The sequence below is a fragment of the Aspergillus tanneri genome (genome assembly GCF_003426965.1).
Source record: "Aspergillus tanneri strain NIH1004 chromosome Unknown AapTan_13_pilon_pilon_pilon, whole genome shotgun sequence".
NCBI lineage: Eukaryota > Fungi > Ascomycota > Eurotiomycetes > Eurotiales > Aspergillaceae > Aspergillus > Aspergillus tanneri.
In genome coordinates, this window is record NW_022984640.1 from 72315 (window position 1) to 89792 (window position 17478).

General features: G+C 49.1%; 5 protein-coding genes across 5 annotated transcripts; 3 read left to right on the forward strand and 2 right to left on the reverse strand.

Annotated features, from left to right (window-relative positions):
• Positions 1-5801: 5801 nt before the first annotated feature.
• On the forward strand, positions 5802-6347 carry ATNIH1004_001978 (uncharacterized protein; the record flags this gene model as incomplete). Its single annotated transcript, XM_033566673.1, has 2 exons — positions 5802-5892; positions 5944-6347. The coding sequence occupies 2 exons, from the start codon at positions 5802-5804 to the stop codon at positions 6345-6347; spliced, it is 495 nt and encodes a 164-aa protein (XP_033420738.1).
• A 3930-nt stretch (positions 6348-10277) lies between these two features.
• Positions 10278-11010, forward strand: ATNIH1004_001979 (uncharacterized protein; the record flags this gene model as incomplete). The annotated part of the gene is made up of 2 exons (XM_033566674.1): positions 10278-10406; positions 10504-11010. The coding sequence occupies 2 exons, from the start codon at positions 10278-10280 to the stop codon at positions 11008-11010; spliced, it is 636 nt and encodes a 211-aa protein (XP_033420739.1).
• An 87-nt stretch (positions 11011-11097) lies between these two features.
• Positions 11098-11767, reverse strand: ATNIH1004_001980 (uncharacterized protein; the record flags this gene model as incomplete). The annotated part of the gene is made up of 2 exons (XM_033566675.1): positions 11098-11537; positions 11638-11767. 2 exons carry the CDS (start codon positions 11765-11767, stop codon positions 11098-11100), a joined length of 570 nt encoding a protein of 189 aa, XP_033420740.1.
• A 1656-nt stretch (positions 11768-13423) lies between these two features.
• ATNIH1004_001981 (uncharacterized protein) lies at positions 13424-14186 on the forward strand (the record flags this gene model as incomplete). The annotated part of the gene is made up of 2 exons (XM_033566676.1): positions 13424-13670; positions 13741-14186. The coding sequence occupies 2 exons, from the start codon at positions 13424-13426 to the stop codon at positions 14184-14186; spliced, it is 693 nt and encodes a 230-aa protein (XP_033420741.1).
• Positions 14187-14395: 209 nt separating this feature from the next.
• On the reverse strand, positions 14396-15466 carry ATNIH1004_001982 (uncharacterized protein; the record flags this gene model as incomplete). Its single annotated transcript, XM_033566677.1, has 2 exons — positions 14396-14989; positions 15248-15466. 2 exons carry the CDS (start codon positions 15464-15466, stop codon positions 14396-14398), a joined length of 813 nt encoding a protein of 270 aa, XP_033420742.1.
• Between the last annotated feature and the right edge of the window lie 2012 nt (positions 15467-17478).

The following is a 17478-nucleotide window of genomic DNA, read 5'->3' on the forward strand; positions in this document are numbered from 1 at the left end:
CATGGAGAGAAGGGGAAGAGGATCAGAGATAAGCCGAAATTTGATATCCTCATTATACTACCTTTCCATCGTTCCCCGACCAAACGCAAGTAGATAGAACATATAACGAACAAACAAACTGACGCCAGCAAACCGTCTGCGCAAACAAATACGCTGCGCCAGTTGCCCTGGGATAACACAGTGTGAAGACAAGCTACCACCATTTACCATATAGAAAAGCATTAAGAAAAAGCTGGAGACCAGAAATCATGAATCTCTAGCAATTTACTACCGGAGTTACTGGGATGGAATTCAGGCACAGGACTACCACCTAATATCAACATAGGCGCGCATACACAAAAGGAGAAGATGTTTTTGCATTAATTAAAATATTGAAGACATTCTAATATGAACTACGATTGGCATTATGAAAACATTGCACGGGGGCTTTGCAATGTAGATGGTTGTGTCGGCACTTTGTTCATCAAATCCATTCGATGTATTACGCATCACCACCTACATTACTAATGCAGCGTATTAATTGGCTGAGTTCTGCATGGGTACTGTGCAGAATCCATGGCTTCCAAATGAAGGAAATGCTAACCCGAATGAAGGCTGCGTGGTTAGGGTGAAAGCCTGGCTTGCGGTTGCCGGATTCCACATTTTGGCTAAGTCTGCAGAGGAGCTTTGGTTTAGATGGTCTATGTCTTATTCTAGTTTTAGAATGTACTGCGTCACCGCTTAGTATGAATACAGCTATGAATTAGTGCGGCTTTACAACTATACTCAGCCGAGACCTTTTGGCAGATAGCGCTGCGAAAATAAAGTGCCGTGATGCGTCTTAATACTTATCTTAACATGGCATGGTGATGATATCGAGGCAAACGCTACAAAATAAGTTAAACCTTCTTTGTTAGGTAGGTAGTCGTCTTAATGTCATCCGGGAATAGGCCTTCGGCGGTATCTTGTGGATTATCTTATGCGCTTGAGGCGTTGCTGTTACTATAAGAACACACGCAAGAGACAGTAAAATGCCACATGCAGACGGAAGCGATCTACATAAAGACACCCGTGGTATTGCCCCGGCTTCAAGAGATAATTGGCCGCTTTGGGAGCAGAGCTTTAGCAATGAAGTTTAACTCTTGACCGCGCATCCCGGCACCCGCGATTGATCCGGCGTCCACAGGTTGTAGATTGTCGGTGTCACTCACGCCAGGCGACAACCGGTGGAGTACTCCTCGATTTAATCAATCAACTAAGCAGCCACTCCGTTGGGTAGAAGCGCGGAGGCTGCTTTCTGCCTCGAGAGCTGCCGTGGAGGGCGGGTGTCAGGTTGTCATGCATCAGCGTCACCTCTTGTGAATAAATGGTGGGCTTCCATGGTACCCCAGTGGCACTACCTGACTCATCGTCAGATCATTGCTCCTTTCTGCTCGCCGTGCCAACAGGATTTCCGTTGCACTATGGAAACCATATCAGAATATTGTCGAACTTATAATAGTAGCTGGTCCCTATTTATGTTGGTGTTTGCTGGAGCGTTGTTGCAGTTTGACAACTTAATATAAGTAAGTCTGGTGCCCTTTATACATTCTTATCATCTCGCTGCAGTAGCTAAGCCATTGCTCAGTATTACCCAGGAGCCAAGAGGCTACATCCAAAATGTAACGCGCATACAAGATGGCACGATCCAATTGAACAATAATGGCGAGAGCATCGTGTCGAGGGCAGATGCACAGCCGTATGTAGCACCTTCCATTACTACCAGCGCACTGGGGCTTGCCTTTTAACATGTTAAATCCCGCAGCGGAAAATTTGTTCACGAGGCCGGGCGACAAGAGGAAATCCCTCCCCGTGATCTTAATGACTGATCAGGCAACCGAATTCACCGTGAATTTCTGCGGCTGCGGCTCGGAACCTACTGATACAAAAAGGTACCCTTGATCTTGCCAGTCTAGATGATGACATCGCTGCTCTCTCTTGGAGGGGTACCTTTTCTGGTCGAGAAAGGCAGATACGTTTCGGGTGCAAAACATCAGGTCCGGCTATACTGTGACTGCGGATGGCTACAACAGGACTTTGGTAGGGCCCAGTACTGCATGCAAGGTCGTCAAAGGTTAAAACAGGAGTTTGGCTGAATTATCTACCATTTTCCCACAAAGCTTGGGCAGAGTTAGTCGCACTTCTGTGTATATTGACTGTACGCTATCTCTGAAAGATGATTGTGTCAGATAACGGATAAGTCCTGGAATGCTTTAGTTTCTCTCTGTTTGGCCACCCAATGTGCTTTTGAAATGCCTTTAAAACCTCTGCAGATTGAGAGAAGGGACCAGAACCACCCCGATAGTCCTACTCGCTTAGAAGCCCGCTTCGCCTTTTCCTCATTACTATAAACGCTAATAGAAGCACATTTTCAACTGTCGCTTTCTTTTTTCCTTTTGACTCTTTTGCTGGATTTGCTGATCGTTTCAGAGCCACAGCGTGCGACGAGAGCGTCACCAACGCCCTATCCAGATAAAATTATCCTGATGGATCGATCTATTAGCGGAAGTCGGTGAAGTGTTGACACATAACCCTTCTGTGTGTAATATAATGAGTTTTTCGGCCAGGTGGGAACACCACTCAAAGTTTCCGCTCTAACACCAATGGATGACCATGATATCATTATATAATCTAACCAGTTTAGGGGCCATAACTAATAGCCAACTGATGATACCGTGCTCCCGGAGGCGTCTGGAATGGCTTTGACTTTCCATCGCCCCGTTTACGTTTCACCAGATGCGGCGTCTGTGACAAGATTCATCGTCTTTCACTTCATGTGACCCGAGATTGGTTTGCGGTACATTGCGGAATTGTGTCTGGCTGAGTACGTGTTCTTATGGCATGCAGGAAGTGTAATGGTCATCCCACTTGCACGCCATTCACCTAAGGTCCCGCCAAACCATCCATTAACAGACGGGTTTGTGGGCTTTTCTACCAGTTCGCACTAATTTTACGTGCCCTTTCTTTACTTTGAAACGCAAACTTTTTGCAGCTGCCTACCAGCAAGGAATGAGAATTATATGGAAACCCTAATCTGCATTTTAGTTCTAATCGCTCTACTATGTACTATAGAAATATCCCTAATATTGATTTCGGCACCAGCGCCATCGCAATTTGGACTCTGAACAAATCAGCACATGGAAATGCCTTGACAATTTTGAGAGTGGTCGGGGTGCTATGAGAGAGAAAACCAAAAGGGCCCGTTAAAGCAAGGCAATAAATATGCATTATATAAATAGAGACTTGGAAGCCAAGGATGATAATAGGATTACATGAATTATCAATGGCTTGCTGGGATCCATTTTTCATAAATACTTTAAACTATAATACCTCATTCATATAAATACCGCCTTTCTTACTGTGTCCAGGCCCATGAAATATACTGGTGATGAGGAAGTATTCCTCCGAGTAGACTGTAATTACAAAGCGGAAATAACCAAACGACCGATATCTCATTGCCCACCGCGTTTTGCATGCCAGTGCAGTCTAAGCCCTCAGTGACGGTACCATTGCATAGGGGTGGATCATGGCACCCTATAATAATGGGGTCTGAAAAGTTATGCATTAAGCGTGCTGACCAAGAATACACCTTGGGGATGATAGGCCACAGGATGCAAATGGAAAATTGTTGACGCTGTTGCCGCGCAGCATAAAGATAGGGAAAACCAATTACTTTTCCTCGTGGACATTAAGCACCAGGCATGCATTGTTCACAACTGGCGAGTAAAGCCAGGTGTATCATCCACCTGGGGAGCCACAGCAAATGGCTGGGGGTGAAGTCAAATTTGGTGTCCGGTTTCTCTATGACTCCAAGCCTGGATGCATTCTAACGGGCCTGGGAGGCCATTGCTGGGAGGAGATGACGATGGCTCAAGCCTTGAGCTCAATCGGCCATCGATACATTCTCTAATGAAACAGAATAAAAATATCCATGATCCCTTCACATCAAGAAGGTTATAGACTTCCGGGACAAACTCTCTGGTTACCCTCGTATGTGGATTGCCACACAACGATAGAATTGGGAGAATATAGCGTCTACTATAGAACAATTAAGCATCAAGGGCGCGATCGTGGTCTTTAAATGGAAAACCAAGGGAGGCCCAGGATTGGAAGGATATGCTGGCTGGACAATTACAGATAAAGAGGAAGAAACACCGACACTGCAGGAACCTTTGGGATTCGCGAAGGTTGATGAAACCCCAATCTACGGCGGAAGTACTCTCGCATTTGCGAGACAATGAAGCAATCGTATTTGCCGCGGAGATCAAATGGCTATGAGACGCTTAAAACACACCGACCGGCAGGCCAAGCCCTTGGTAACAGTTGTATCACAACTATGAGAAGTAGTCCTTATTATTTGGTAAGTAGCTTTCAGGGGTTCTGGAAACAAAAAGGATAGTTGATTTGTGCTAATATAAAGGGAACTAAAACCATCGCCATGTGTGTGACATCCTGCCGCCGGAATGTAAATCTACCAAGAGTATGGCCATTTACCAACCGTGCACTCCATGTTCTGATTCCTTGGAACGTTGGATCAAATTTGCTGCGTGAAACGGATTTAAAGTGAATGTTTGTTTCCTTCCAATCTAAAACCTACATCAATTAACAGTTCGAGAAGGGACGTACAATAAAGGATATTGCAAATCTGACTTGACATTATACACCGATATTTTAAGCATGCATCACGCCAAAAGGGCTAGCTTATTACCAATTTTTGATGCAGATCTAAGTTGCCACGCTGCGAAGGACCCTTTATGGTTTGAGGTTCTCCAATTACGTAAACTGTGGTGTTCAGCATATCGAATATATGCGTGATAGTTTTGGTACGGGAAAGCCGTGTACTTTGAACAAATCGGTAGCAAAGAGAAAAGTTTGTTAGATATTTACACGGATGTCCCCATAGTTTATTTAATAATTATTACAAAAGATCTTTTATGCATTTCCAGCACCCTTCCACGTTTTATGTACAAAAGGTATATTGTCACAGTGTAGTAATGTAAATGAATTGAAGTATTATTGCCATACAGTTGGTAGTGTTACTATATATTAATATTCCCGGTATCTCCGGCTGGCGGGATTGGTGTGGTTGGGGCTGCCTTCTTGCTCTCTCAAAGGAGCCATTAGCAGTTAAAGCTAGTGTTACTAATGGGGAAGTCTGCGGTGCAGTTATTTTTATCCTTTCCTTTGGAGGGTTTTGGGGGCGTAATGCGGTGGTGTTATATGCAATAATTAGCTACCAACTGGTAGATCTGGAATTAAATCCGCATTAAATAAATATGAATCCAAGTAAATAGTTTAACCCCAACAGGAGCAGCGGCCGGGGTTGGAATAGCGATATACAAGAAACAGCAAGGTAGTTGGTGCTAGCCAGAAGCGATTCTGTATGTTTTTATAAACAAAATGGTCTTCGTTTGAAGCTGAATTGAAGTCATATTTATAGGCTGGGAGGTTGGCGTTCTATTGGGCGGGTGCCGCCAGACTTACAGTGTTGCTAAAAAGCGGAGCTTGCATAAATGATGACTAAGCGAGGTCAGGGCAGGCGTGGCATGTCCAACATTAGTTGAATCCATCTGGAATGGCTGGGCAGCTTGCCCGAGCCCTGCGGTGTGGCTGGTATGCCCTGCTTCTGCCACATTCCTTCCCCTGAGCAAGATAATCATGGCGCTTGCAGCGCGCATTGTGGATATGTGTTAATGTGTAAGACATATGACAGACCGAGAGGTTGTGGTATTCAATGCTGGTGAGTCGGTAGAGCTTGGATGCGGTCGCCAGGGGTAGTGGTGATGAGCAGTGGAGGCGGCGGGGACCGGTTTCCTCTCATTGAGCCGGCCGTCATATTTCTCCCCTATATTCCATTGGGTTCAGATGTTGCCTGTTCGCCATGCGGAATAGCTTGGCAACTACGGCTGGGCTGACTAATTCTAGCATCCGCGGGGATACAGCACGTCTCTATATTTCTCGCAATACGGCCAGAGTTGTATGGCGGCGTGATCAGCAAATTCAGTCCATCCACATGCCAGTATCATCGCATCCACGTATTGAGGCATCGCCCGGCGACCTGTGGTTCTCAACCACAATGGGACCAGGTGTTGGCGGCGTTCACCAGCACCACCACATTCATTTCGGAACAGATAGCAGCCGTTGGACTACGCTGGCATTTACATTTTGCCCAACGATGCACCGGAATGCCATCCTCTTTAGCCACCGTCTTCTCCGTAACCATCCTGCGATATGCGCTCTGCCCGGGAATCTGGGCATGTGGTCAGATCCAAATCAATTCCACTTTTCTCGCTACGCCGCGCATCCCCACGCTGGTCGCCGTTGATTGAGAGATGACGGGTGCACATCTGCGATACCAATTTGCGGGTGATTGACGTACGCCAGCCACTGGGCTGGATTTAAATGACACTTGATTTGCTGCTGCGTCAGTAGGCGTATCGTTATCTTTTGTCCTGTTAGTTTTACACCGATGGTATTGCTAAGATCCTATAACATATGCCTAGCATATCCACAGAGCCATATCACCTCGCTGGGCGCATAAGCCCTCAATTGCACTCCCGATTGCAACGATTGTGCCTTCTGAACCAGTGCGGAAGTAGCTGATATTTTGCCAGACCATACCCCGCCAGGGACGTAATTGCATCCTATGTGCTCTGGGGATGGCACCCGCCCGTGGTTTTGGTTATTTACTATCAGCGACTGGCGTCCATGAAACCGCATCGGGAACGGTGGCCAGGCTACTGCTTTCTGCCTCTTGGGCCCGTTGGTTGGTGGATTCAGGTAGCTGTCAGTCCATATGAATAGGTATTGATGCTGGACTACGCACAGCATTCTCTATCTTGGGAAGGTTGCTCGGGAAGCTGGAGAGTCTAATAATACTTTGAATCCACTGAATAGGACATATAGCCTATATGATATTCGGCATCTTGATATCACTGCTCATGTGGGCTTTTTACGCACGGTCTCATTTGGCTGGTGTTTGCGCTGGCTACTGTTGTGCCAGGCTCGCCGTTTCCTTTCTTCCAATATGGGCTGGTGAGTTACTTTTCACGCTGGGTGGTATGCAGCCGATACCATGCTATTGGGCGTAGAGATGGATTTGATGTTTTGGATGCGGACGGTATTATGCGTCTCGCGTCACCGGTCTTATGCAGTAATATGGGTCTGACTGGCGAAGGGTTCTGGCGCACTGCTGTGGTAATGCTGGCAGCTGGTGGTTTGCCAGCCGGACTGCGTGGAGCATGGCAGGGTAGTTTGTTTCCCACGCTCCTTGTCTGCAGAACCTTAAATCCAAGGCAGAGGATGAAGCTATCACGGATTGATCATATAGATATATACTGAATCCGGAGTTTTCATATCTCTGATTTAGCTGGCCGGATAGATGGGGAGTGCAAATACTCTGGAACGGCAGTGGACGAGCTAGCCCGATGATATTCTAAATAGTGGAAATTTCTTACATATAATATTAAAAACCAATGGCAGTAATGTGGTTTCCATTTGCTGTATATAGAGTAAAGAAGCAGTATATTCCTTAGAATATACTTTGAAGTATCTGAGTGGATGACCTCCTTCCGGGGTTCCTTGCGTTTATCCGCATGAAACGTATTCCGGGTACAGCCACAGGGCTTTATTATAATAGGTATGTTTGAGAGGACATACGCCGTCTATTTTGGCGTAGAAGTCCTCCTGATTTGGTCGTTTCCATTCTTTAGCCGGAACATTTCTAGCCTCATAGAGATGGGTAGGCGAACAACGTACGACTTCATTTTTACTCCCCGCATGCTGTGTATATATAACGTCAGGACTTTGTTGTCTGCTCTTAAATATTAATATACTCTGCAGGCACTTAATGGCCAATAAATTTCACAAACCTTGATCAGGTAAATATTATTTTGGACATTACTAGATATTATAGATATGTATAAATCCAAGAAAACGAGGTGGTGCCAATTTAGTAGAAATTCCTTTAGCATGTCTAAATATCACGAGGACGTTAAAGCATGGCCGGCAAATTTTGGCGTGTTTAGTATCTATTTCAGCAACTTGGAATTGTATGGGGTTCGTTTAAATTTTTAATTGCTTGCATTAATTATAATAGACGCCATTTTGGCAATCAAATCCATTGTAATATCGACTATAGCCGCGCCGGCGAGTCAGCACATTAGTGCGCTGATTCTAGATTGATTACCGAAATAAGACCCACTGGCGCTTTGATCCTAGCATGCTCTTGAAATTACTCTGATAATCAGTTTGCTTAGGTGGTAGCAATAATTTTTCGGCTCAATGTAAACTCCAGTAGGAATCCTAGGTCAGCGTTTATTGCCAGCCAGAATGATAAACAAAGCAGCCCGTGGCATGTCTCCACTATAGCCAGAGTGACTTGTAACAATTTATCTATGCGTCAGGAATATGCGGCGCTTTGAGGAAACGCGGTGATTTTTAATGTCGGTATTCTGCTGCTGCAACCCCCGCCTGGAGATCCGGGTGTCTTGCAGCTCAGGTGTGCAATGCTTGCCTGACCTACATCTCATCCCTTTGGTTTTTAATACGGTTGCGGTAGTTGGTGCGCTGCAGGCCCGCAGGTTTGGGGACTGTCGAGACTCTCTCTGTGTTCTACCGTGGCGCACCATGTATCCCTCTGGGCATAAATCCCTCACTACGCTACCGAGATAGCATACCCCTCGCTTTCAAAAGTTCATTCTCCTCTTTTGGTTTTATTACTTCCTTGGATCAAGTGACTCTGTCCAGCCACCTCAATTCCGCAATCATAGCCGATATGAAAGGCGTGGATACCGAGAATCAAACCAGTCACCGAGCAATTACGGCATCAGCAAGCTTGATGCGGGCCATAGTTCCCGCACGTTCTTAAGGGTGCCGTTTGTGCGGGTGAAACCAGTAGCACGAAGAACTCTTGGTACTATATTACCGTTCTCCAAATGACACTGAGCCCAGGCGCCAGCTGCATCGACTGATTTTAGCAAAGCTGCCCTTCGAGGTCAGTACCGGCCAGCATCGCTTGACTGCCGATTTTGCGAAATGCAGTCACCCGGCCGCTTTCACAGACGATCTTGAGCGGCCGAAGGCTGGCAGGTTGTTGTTGCTCGCTGGTAAAACAGTCAGGTTTTATCGGCACGGATGGAATTATGACAGAGAAAATTGGCGCCACTTCCAGGCGCCACGCTAGTTTGGAAGGCCCAGCCGGTACAATTCGAGTTGTGCGGCTGATAGTTGTGAAACTGAATGGACAGCAATGGGCGGGGGTGTAGTGATGTTAGAGCTGGAGATGATTCAGGATGTCGTCGGAAGCTCTCCGGGCTTTCGGTATTCCGGCCTCCGCAATTTGGAAGCAGGGGATATAGAATCCAGCAGCAGATCAACAGCCTCCCGATACACTCCATTTTGCGATGATTACGCCCAATCCTAGTCCGGCACTTTTACGCATGAAAGCGCACCAACTCAGTACGGTCTTCACGAAGCCGCGATGGGAGGTATCCACTCCAGCCATAACCTGTATCGCTCGCATCATGTGGACATCCTCATTCTTTATCTCAAAATGGCCCGGGGAGAATGAAGCAGTTGGGTAGTGGTGGGTATCTCTGCCTGCTCCAGACACAGCGTCAAGGTCTAGTTACACTCGATTGGCACGGTTGGTGATTATAGACATCTTCGGGCGGCACTGGATGCTGTTTGTATCCATCGTCATTGATGTCGCGCGCATCCATCATGGTAAAGTATCCTGTTCTGGCGGTTGTAAAACTGCTAAGTGGGAAGAATATTGAACATGAGTACCCTTCCTAGAAGAGGAAGTCTTTACACCTGCTGAGCAACTGGGGATCGAGTAGGGCTGTTTGTTCGCTTATATTCTTTTAACATCTCGGCTTTCAGTGTTCCGTCCGGCTCAGCCCGCGTGGGAGAAGCGGTAATCGTTCGAGACCTGGATGCATTCAAAAGTAGCATTTACGGCCGGAAGTCTTAGCTTTACGCGGCGTTTCCCAGGCGCGCATCTTCATCTGCCGGATGTCGAATTCCAACATTACGAACCGCAGACTAGCCGCCAGGCAGGGTGCCGAGAATCATCACCTAATACTCTCTTGAACGCGTGGATATGGGTGAAATTACGCAGTTGGTATCTATCATCTCTGTTCTCTCTTCGGTATGTTTGTGCTATTTGAACGTCCGACTCACGAGGTCATCTTCATCGGCCACTTTGATCACAGGCCGGATTGAATTTAAACAGGTTTACGTATTAACGTTCCGGTATGCATCGTATTAAAGCTGACCCTCGCCAGCCAGAGATATTTCTAAATTATACCGCCATCGAACTCTGGAACCTCCGGCCTCGTCTTCTGGCTATCCCTCACAGCACAAAGGCGTCAGGCTGGGCAGATGTAATAGTTCATATCAAAGGCCACCAGCAACGATGTATTTGAGATTGTTTGGAACATAATTCTTCTGTTACTGACAGATGAGCGTGTTTCCATACAGCACCAGCTGGAGGATTATAAAATTGTCGGCTTCATCGAGGGGAAAGGAAGGTGTTACTTGGTGGTTCCAGGGTGCGGCATTCATCCAGTCACGTTCGTATATCCTCTCCCCAGTGCTGCGGCGGATCGCTCAGAACCGATGGCACGGCTAATTAAGTGGGCGAGTCTGCGTCCTGGGCCTCCGGTCGGCGTGACGGGGCCCACTCGGCTCTGGGCGCGAGGATCCGCCTACGCAGGTGGCGCGGGTGCTCCGCGGATCGATGTACCAAGCTCATCGAAGAGCATCCGGAAGCAGATCGCGTTCGATTCTCGTTGCCGAGGCGAGGATTATCCACCCGGCGGTCGACGACATCCTACGCGTGCCACGCCACCGGATGCATCTCAGCAGCAGCGCATCCTGCACCAGGTCGGTGCCCAAAACACCGACTGCCCGCTTGAGTCAAAACCGGGCGCTTTTTCGCTGTCGATAACGATCCCCGCTCATACGGGCGCCAGAGCAAAAGAATAGTGGCGTGGGGATAAAACAAAGGGATATAGAATACATGCATCTTCCAGGAACATCTACGGACTCTACGGTCAGATCCCACCCACAACGTTACTGGTCGGGGATATAGCCTCCTTGGAAGTCATACCTGCGGTCGTGCATAACAAGGCGACAAAATTTGGTGGCGATGGGTCTCGAATGCTTACCCAGCGTATTGCGACCGACGACATCCTCTCGCCATGAGAAGTGAGGTCTCATGGGTGAGAATTCTCTTGCCACAGGGCAAATGCCGGAAGGCCGGGTCGGTGCGCCAACGATAGCCAGGCGGCGGGTGCCGTGAAGACGATCTCGATACGCTGGAAACCCGCCGAAGACTCGCCGGGCGCGAAACATCCCTCCGGTCATCGCGGGAAGGCGTCGCTGCGGCTGAGAAACGTGCCGCACGGCTGCAGCATCTCCTGGAAGAACACGTAGGCTGGCTGCGATTAGCGCCAGCGCGCCTGACTCGTCGTCTCGAACCATACCCAGACCGAGGAGGTGGAAGAGCCGCCCTCAGGGTTTAACCGCGGGGCTTACAGACAGCCGTTGATGCGAAATCTCCCAAAGGTCTCCCGCGAATTGCACAATGCTATAGTCCACGACACCCCTCACCATCTGGGGCTGCGTATAAACCAGTCGAGATGCAGGTAGCCTCCAGCATCCACCGAGAGCCCTCCCGGAGACGCTGCGGCGCTGTAGCGCAGAGGAGTATCAGGTGCGGACCACCCGGAGCTATGAACATCGTGGCGCGATGTATTACGAAGTAGAGGCGGCATAGCCCAGGTTTTCGTATGGCGCTTCTGGATCTAATGCCCGGAAATAGCGGGTACCTTGGCTCCAACGGTATCTGACCTGGGCAGAACATCGGACGGGACGAGGCCATCCCGATGTACAGGGCATGCCATGGCCATGTATGCCGACTGGGGCAGCAATGTCCACCAGGCGCAGAACTGCTTCGATCTGAAAACTCTCGCTTCGTATGATGGAGTCAGGCACCGAGTTACCGGAGAATGCGCACGATGGCAGGAACTGTATCGGATAGTACGTTCTGGAACTGCCGAGAGGATGATCTCCAGGGTTGTTGAAGTCGTTTAAAGACAGATATAGGTGATGATCCATGCTATTAGCAGATATTGCGCTGTGACGTTCCCGTTATCATCCTATTCCCAATTCTCTAGTTCAGGCCCATTTCTCCGACGTTGCTGCCACATCCGATTAAGAACAGCAAAGTCAGGGGACCGATCTAAATGCCGTGGGACTCTCCGGTGCTGCGCATATGCGGCGCGGTCTTCTCATTTGACGTCGCGTCTTCGGATCGATTTTTTCCTTCGAACTTTTTCTCTCCCACGCAGGCGCCCTCATTTAAGCATTGGCCGCTCCGTTGAATCATGGGAGGGCTGGTATTTTGTCCAGATGGTGGCGATTGCACCTTTCGCGTGGGGTTAAATTCCTCATACAGGCAGGATTCGGCTGTTTCTGCCGGGGGTTTTGCCGGCCTTTCGACGGTCGCATTTCCATGATTTATTGGTGGATCGCAGTTGCGGGGTCCGGGTAAAGAAAGAAGGAAATAAAGAAGAGGGCGGCATAGGTAGTCCCCGTTTGCGATAATCTCTTTTATCCTAGTTCCTACCGAAACGTTGTTTACATTCATAAACTCTTAGCATTCTTTCCTTATGAGTATTTCTTGCCATGCAGTGATGACAGAGTAGAGTGAGTACTGTGATCAGGAGGCAGTTATACCGCCACGGGATTTTCATCATGGTCACCGAAAGGAAGAATAAAGTGAAAATTGGCATTGCCAAGAAGCGGACTCATGGGACTTGCCCAATTGAATGGGGATTGGCCCACGATCGATAAGTAATCCTCCCTGGAGTAGCTAGGCTACGGTGCATCATGGATTGATCAGGGTTTGATGACCCTGGAGTAGTTGATCGATTATAGGATATTAATTATATTGATTCTACCACATCCCATCCAGTGTTGTATACTATTTAATGGCAGTAGCAGTAATATCAGTACAGAGACTATGCAGTGCAAGCACAATTCTCTTAAAAGGAAGTTGTAAAAGGAGTATGCGGGTGGTAAGTCATCTTAATTACCAGTTCGTGGGGCAAAAAAAGGCTGCCCAAAAGATGCGAAGAAAAGGACCGGGAAGCCTGACAAAATTGGGGGCCTGGGGCCAGGGCTCCAGATGCACCTGAACGTGTCGCTTCAGGGGGAATGTCTCATCTCATCCAGCCACACTGCGCCATAGAGAGGGGAGGGTGCTGCCTAGAGGCACCCTCGGGCGCCCCCATGTGCCTTGTTGTCCCTGGATCACTCAGTCAGCCACGATTGTCCTGTACAGACACACACAGCGAGATGCGAGGCAGTCCCGGCTGAAAGCTTCTGCAGCCCTATGCCACTGCCGGACTCCGATTGGGGTCACGATTGGGATTTATCTCCACCGGGCACCGTATCTTCGTTCCTTGTCGTTCGGTTGGTCCACGCTAACTGGACGCTTCGCATTGACGAGGCTGTACCAGCGGTGGATCGAGTGGTTCCTTGGGATAAAATAAATAACAATGCTCTTCCCGTCCGTTCTTCTCTGAGCTGTGAAGTTTCACCAGATGCCATGCGGACCGCCAATGAGATCCCTCTTCACCGTATTCCCTTGCGGCAGCTGGTCTGTCCCAGCGCCATACCTCTCTCTCCACTTATTTTGCGCGCGTCCAGCATTACGGTTTGCCCGGCCAGTATCTCCTGTCCTTGCCGCTCGTCCCAGCATCCACGGTCGCGGCGGAGGGTGTCTGCCAACGGACCATTTGGCTCAAGATCCGTCGCCGAGGACCCTTCAACCCCTGAGAGGATCTCACGGGCCGATAAACATCGCTATCGCCCGGCGCCGCCAAGTACATCGATGCGCATTCCAGCAGCATCTCCAATATCCCTGTCGCCATCATAACGTCTCTGGCGGTGGTTACCGTGACCAGCGGTGCCCTCGGCCTTCAGTCGCACCGACAATTTACCACGCCAAGAAAGGGGCCAGCTGGGCTCTGCTGATCGGCTACCGTCTCCGGCCTCAGCGTTGGCGGTTAGCTCTGGGTTCCATCGTGGTTAACAACTTCCGCCACCGTCAGCGCCTGCAGGAGCCGGACGGAAAGATCCAGGAATTTGGATAAGGAAAATTTTGTCCAGGGTCCCAACTTCAAGGGCGTGCAGATCCTCCAGCACCGCCAGCTACTGGAAACATCTCATCAAAGCCGGTGGACGCTGAAGAAGCCAAATACAACACCTCCATCACTGACTGCAGAGATTCGATGCCCTCTCTCCACCCGATTCATCAGCTCCACCACCGACGACGGTGGCATCGATACACCTGGTCACTCCATCACGCCTGACCGACACGACCAAAAGCGCGGACGGAGATGCCTACACCATTGGTCGTTGCCGACGGACGTAACCCTGGCGAAAGGTCATCGGCACCAGCACCGCAAATCTGCGAGTTTCGCCCTGGAATTCGGCACCTGGGATCCCTCCCGTCTACGGCTTTTGCCGCCACTGAATTCCTCGGCTCTCGATTCGGGGACGGCAAGTTAGCTGACGACGAAGTGCGTGCGAGGCTTACGATGGCACCCAGCTTCGTCATGGGCGGCACCTCCTCGTCACTGTTCCAGCGGGGTCTCCTGCGTCTCAACAGACCGATGCCCCACGACTTCGTCAAAGGGACACCATGTACCAAACTACTCAAGAGCATGGACAAAAGCGGGCGGTTTAATGGCGGTAAAACCACGGCTGCGCTGCGCGGCACTTTGCGCTTGCGGCAGCGCGATCCGATGTTGTCGTGGGCGGCGGCGGCGAGACGGTCAGAACATCCCTGCATCCAGTGATCCAGCCCAGTCGCCATGCGCTCGACGTCGTTTTTCGCTGTCGATTCCTCCGCGAGACACCAACAGCTGGCCCAACCGGTATCGCCAGTCCACGCCTACGAACGTAGTGATCTCAGCATCCCTGCCGGCCAACGGAACCATCTTTGCTGTTCCGGACAAAGAACACATTCATTAATCTGGGTTTTGAACAAACGTCCGGCTTTCTTCCGGCTGCGTTACTGGGGCCTCACCGGCCCATCGCCCCTGATCGGCATCTGCCCCAGCTCAACCCCCACCGCGCCCACCACTCTAACCTCACCTACTCCAGATGGAGTACTCCGACTCCGAGCTGACGATTATCATCCTGGATAAACGCAACGTCGTCGCTCGCGGTAATTCCTCCTGAACTGATGTGCATCGATGTGTCGGCTGCGCGATCGTCTCTCGCTCCGCAAGAACAGACCAGTACCACCCTGCACAGGCCGCACGAGGACTTGTTTTAAAACTACTGCTGGAACGGCACCGTCGATCAGGAGCCGAAGAATTACAGACCAGGTTGCAGATGGAGGTGCGTCTTCTGCTACCGCGGGCATCCTGAATCGAGTATTCTGCGCTGATTGCTTGTCTCGGTCGCGTTCTTGATGACCATATAGATATTAGTCACTGGATGATTGGATTGGTTGCCGGGTGGCTGGTCATTTGCGTTTTCTTTCTGGCCTTGAATATATACCTTGATTTTTTCTTTGTCTTTTGCCCTTCTTTTGTAGATAGTTTTGCATAGCTTATATAATTGCACCTTGGATATAATAGAAGAGAGTGCATTAATAGGTACCACTGGACTTGTATGTACTCGTAGTTCGGCCAGAGTTTATTGGTAGAGTCTTAGGCACGAGCATCCTCCTTGATATCAGCGTGGGTCCACCTACGAAGGTATTGAAGGGATGATTGACGTCCAGCAGCAATGAACTCATTCTCCATTTTTGCAGCATTTAACGTAGCACTACGAAACGTCCAGGAAAAAAAAAAAGGTGATACTCTTCCGTGTATGTTTGCATCCAGTGCTATTTAAACCCATCCCGGAAGGGTTATTCCAGCCGCACCCTGTTTTGTTGCCAGGGTTTTCAATAGGGAAACTATTGCTCATGGAGTTGCATGGTTCTCCGACTCCAATATTCGCGAAAGAGGGGTACCTCTCCTTTGTAAATGGTGCATCATTAATTAAGCCGGCTCTTTAGAGTCGAAGCCAATAAATGCTACTGAAGTTCTGGCATCCGTTTTGCGTCTCCTAAGCCAGGTAGGCGGTGGCTGGATTGTGTCGTTGGTTAGCCGTTAAATTTGAGTTCATGACCGGAGGACATAACTCCAGGTACAGTCATTAAATTTCCTGAATTTTAGACTGTTTGCAGTCGTCGAAATTCGCTGAGCCGAAAGAGGATATGCTGAAGAAGAACAACGCTATAAGAAATATGGCGCCGGTTATTACATCAACTGCAGGGAGCTACAAAAATTGGGAATATTTGTCCTCCTTTGACGGTAGGCTGCCGAGTGGCATACCTCTCACAAAGCACCGGTCAACTTCTACTACCGCTCTCAATATACTCGGCGGGCAGTGAAATTACTTCCGGCTTCAAATATATATCCATTAATCAACTGCCTGCCGAGACACATACTGAGGTAGTCACACACAGACCACCTAGGTCACCTGATCACACAAGCAAATTAGGCGTCCTGATACAATGATCCATGGCCAAAAGGACTACCTCAAAATAGTGCTAGCCAAAATTTCTAGACAAAAAATCTTTACCGTTCAGAACACTCTAGGCCGAAGAGTGGTTTCAGTTGATGATACCACCTTCGCCAGCGTGTTTGTCGGCTGGCAAAATCAATGAAACGGACGGGTATGCTAGAATCTACAGTACGCGTATTTTTAGGGACAGGCTAAATTAAAGGCTCATTGAGGTATTCTTGGAGAGGCTTTCCCTTTTACGGTAGAGCAAGCCGTCAAAGTGTCAACCAGGATTAAAGGCGCTCTAGATTAAGCCACCGCCATATTCACGTGAAGTTTTCAAAGTCTATTCTTCAACCGGAATTTTTATTTCTAAACTATGCATCTCACAAACTGCGTTACTTGCGGCCGTGGTCTCCACGCGCCAGTATGACGGCTGTGTGCAGTATTTTGAAGCGTGGTTGATGAAGTGCTCCACCAAACCACCAGCTAATATGGTGCGTCCTGAAGGGCGAGGATATGCACGCCGGTATTTAATGGCGATCTTCCTTCACAGCCCCATGTTGGGAATGTCGGCGGACATGCAGCCAGCATTCACCCCAGCCAACAGCCTGTTACGTGGATCATGCATAGTTCACCACAACAACACAATATGTACGTCAGTGGGGATTAGCGCTGCGGCGTGCGGGGTATGGTGTGGATAATCGGGTTATTTTCCCGTAGGGTTGCGCGGATCTGTCTGCCGCTTTATGTTCACTGTGCTGGTATTAGGCCGTTGTACAAGTTGCATGCGGGCATTTATCTGACTAGTCAGATGGAAAATGGTAACAGAGGCTACCAGTGCGTAATAAAGGGATAAAGCTCTCTCCAGGGCCGTCG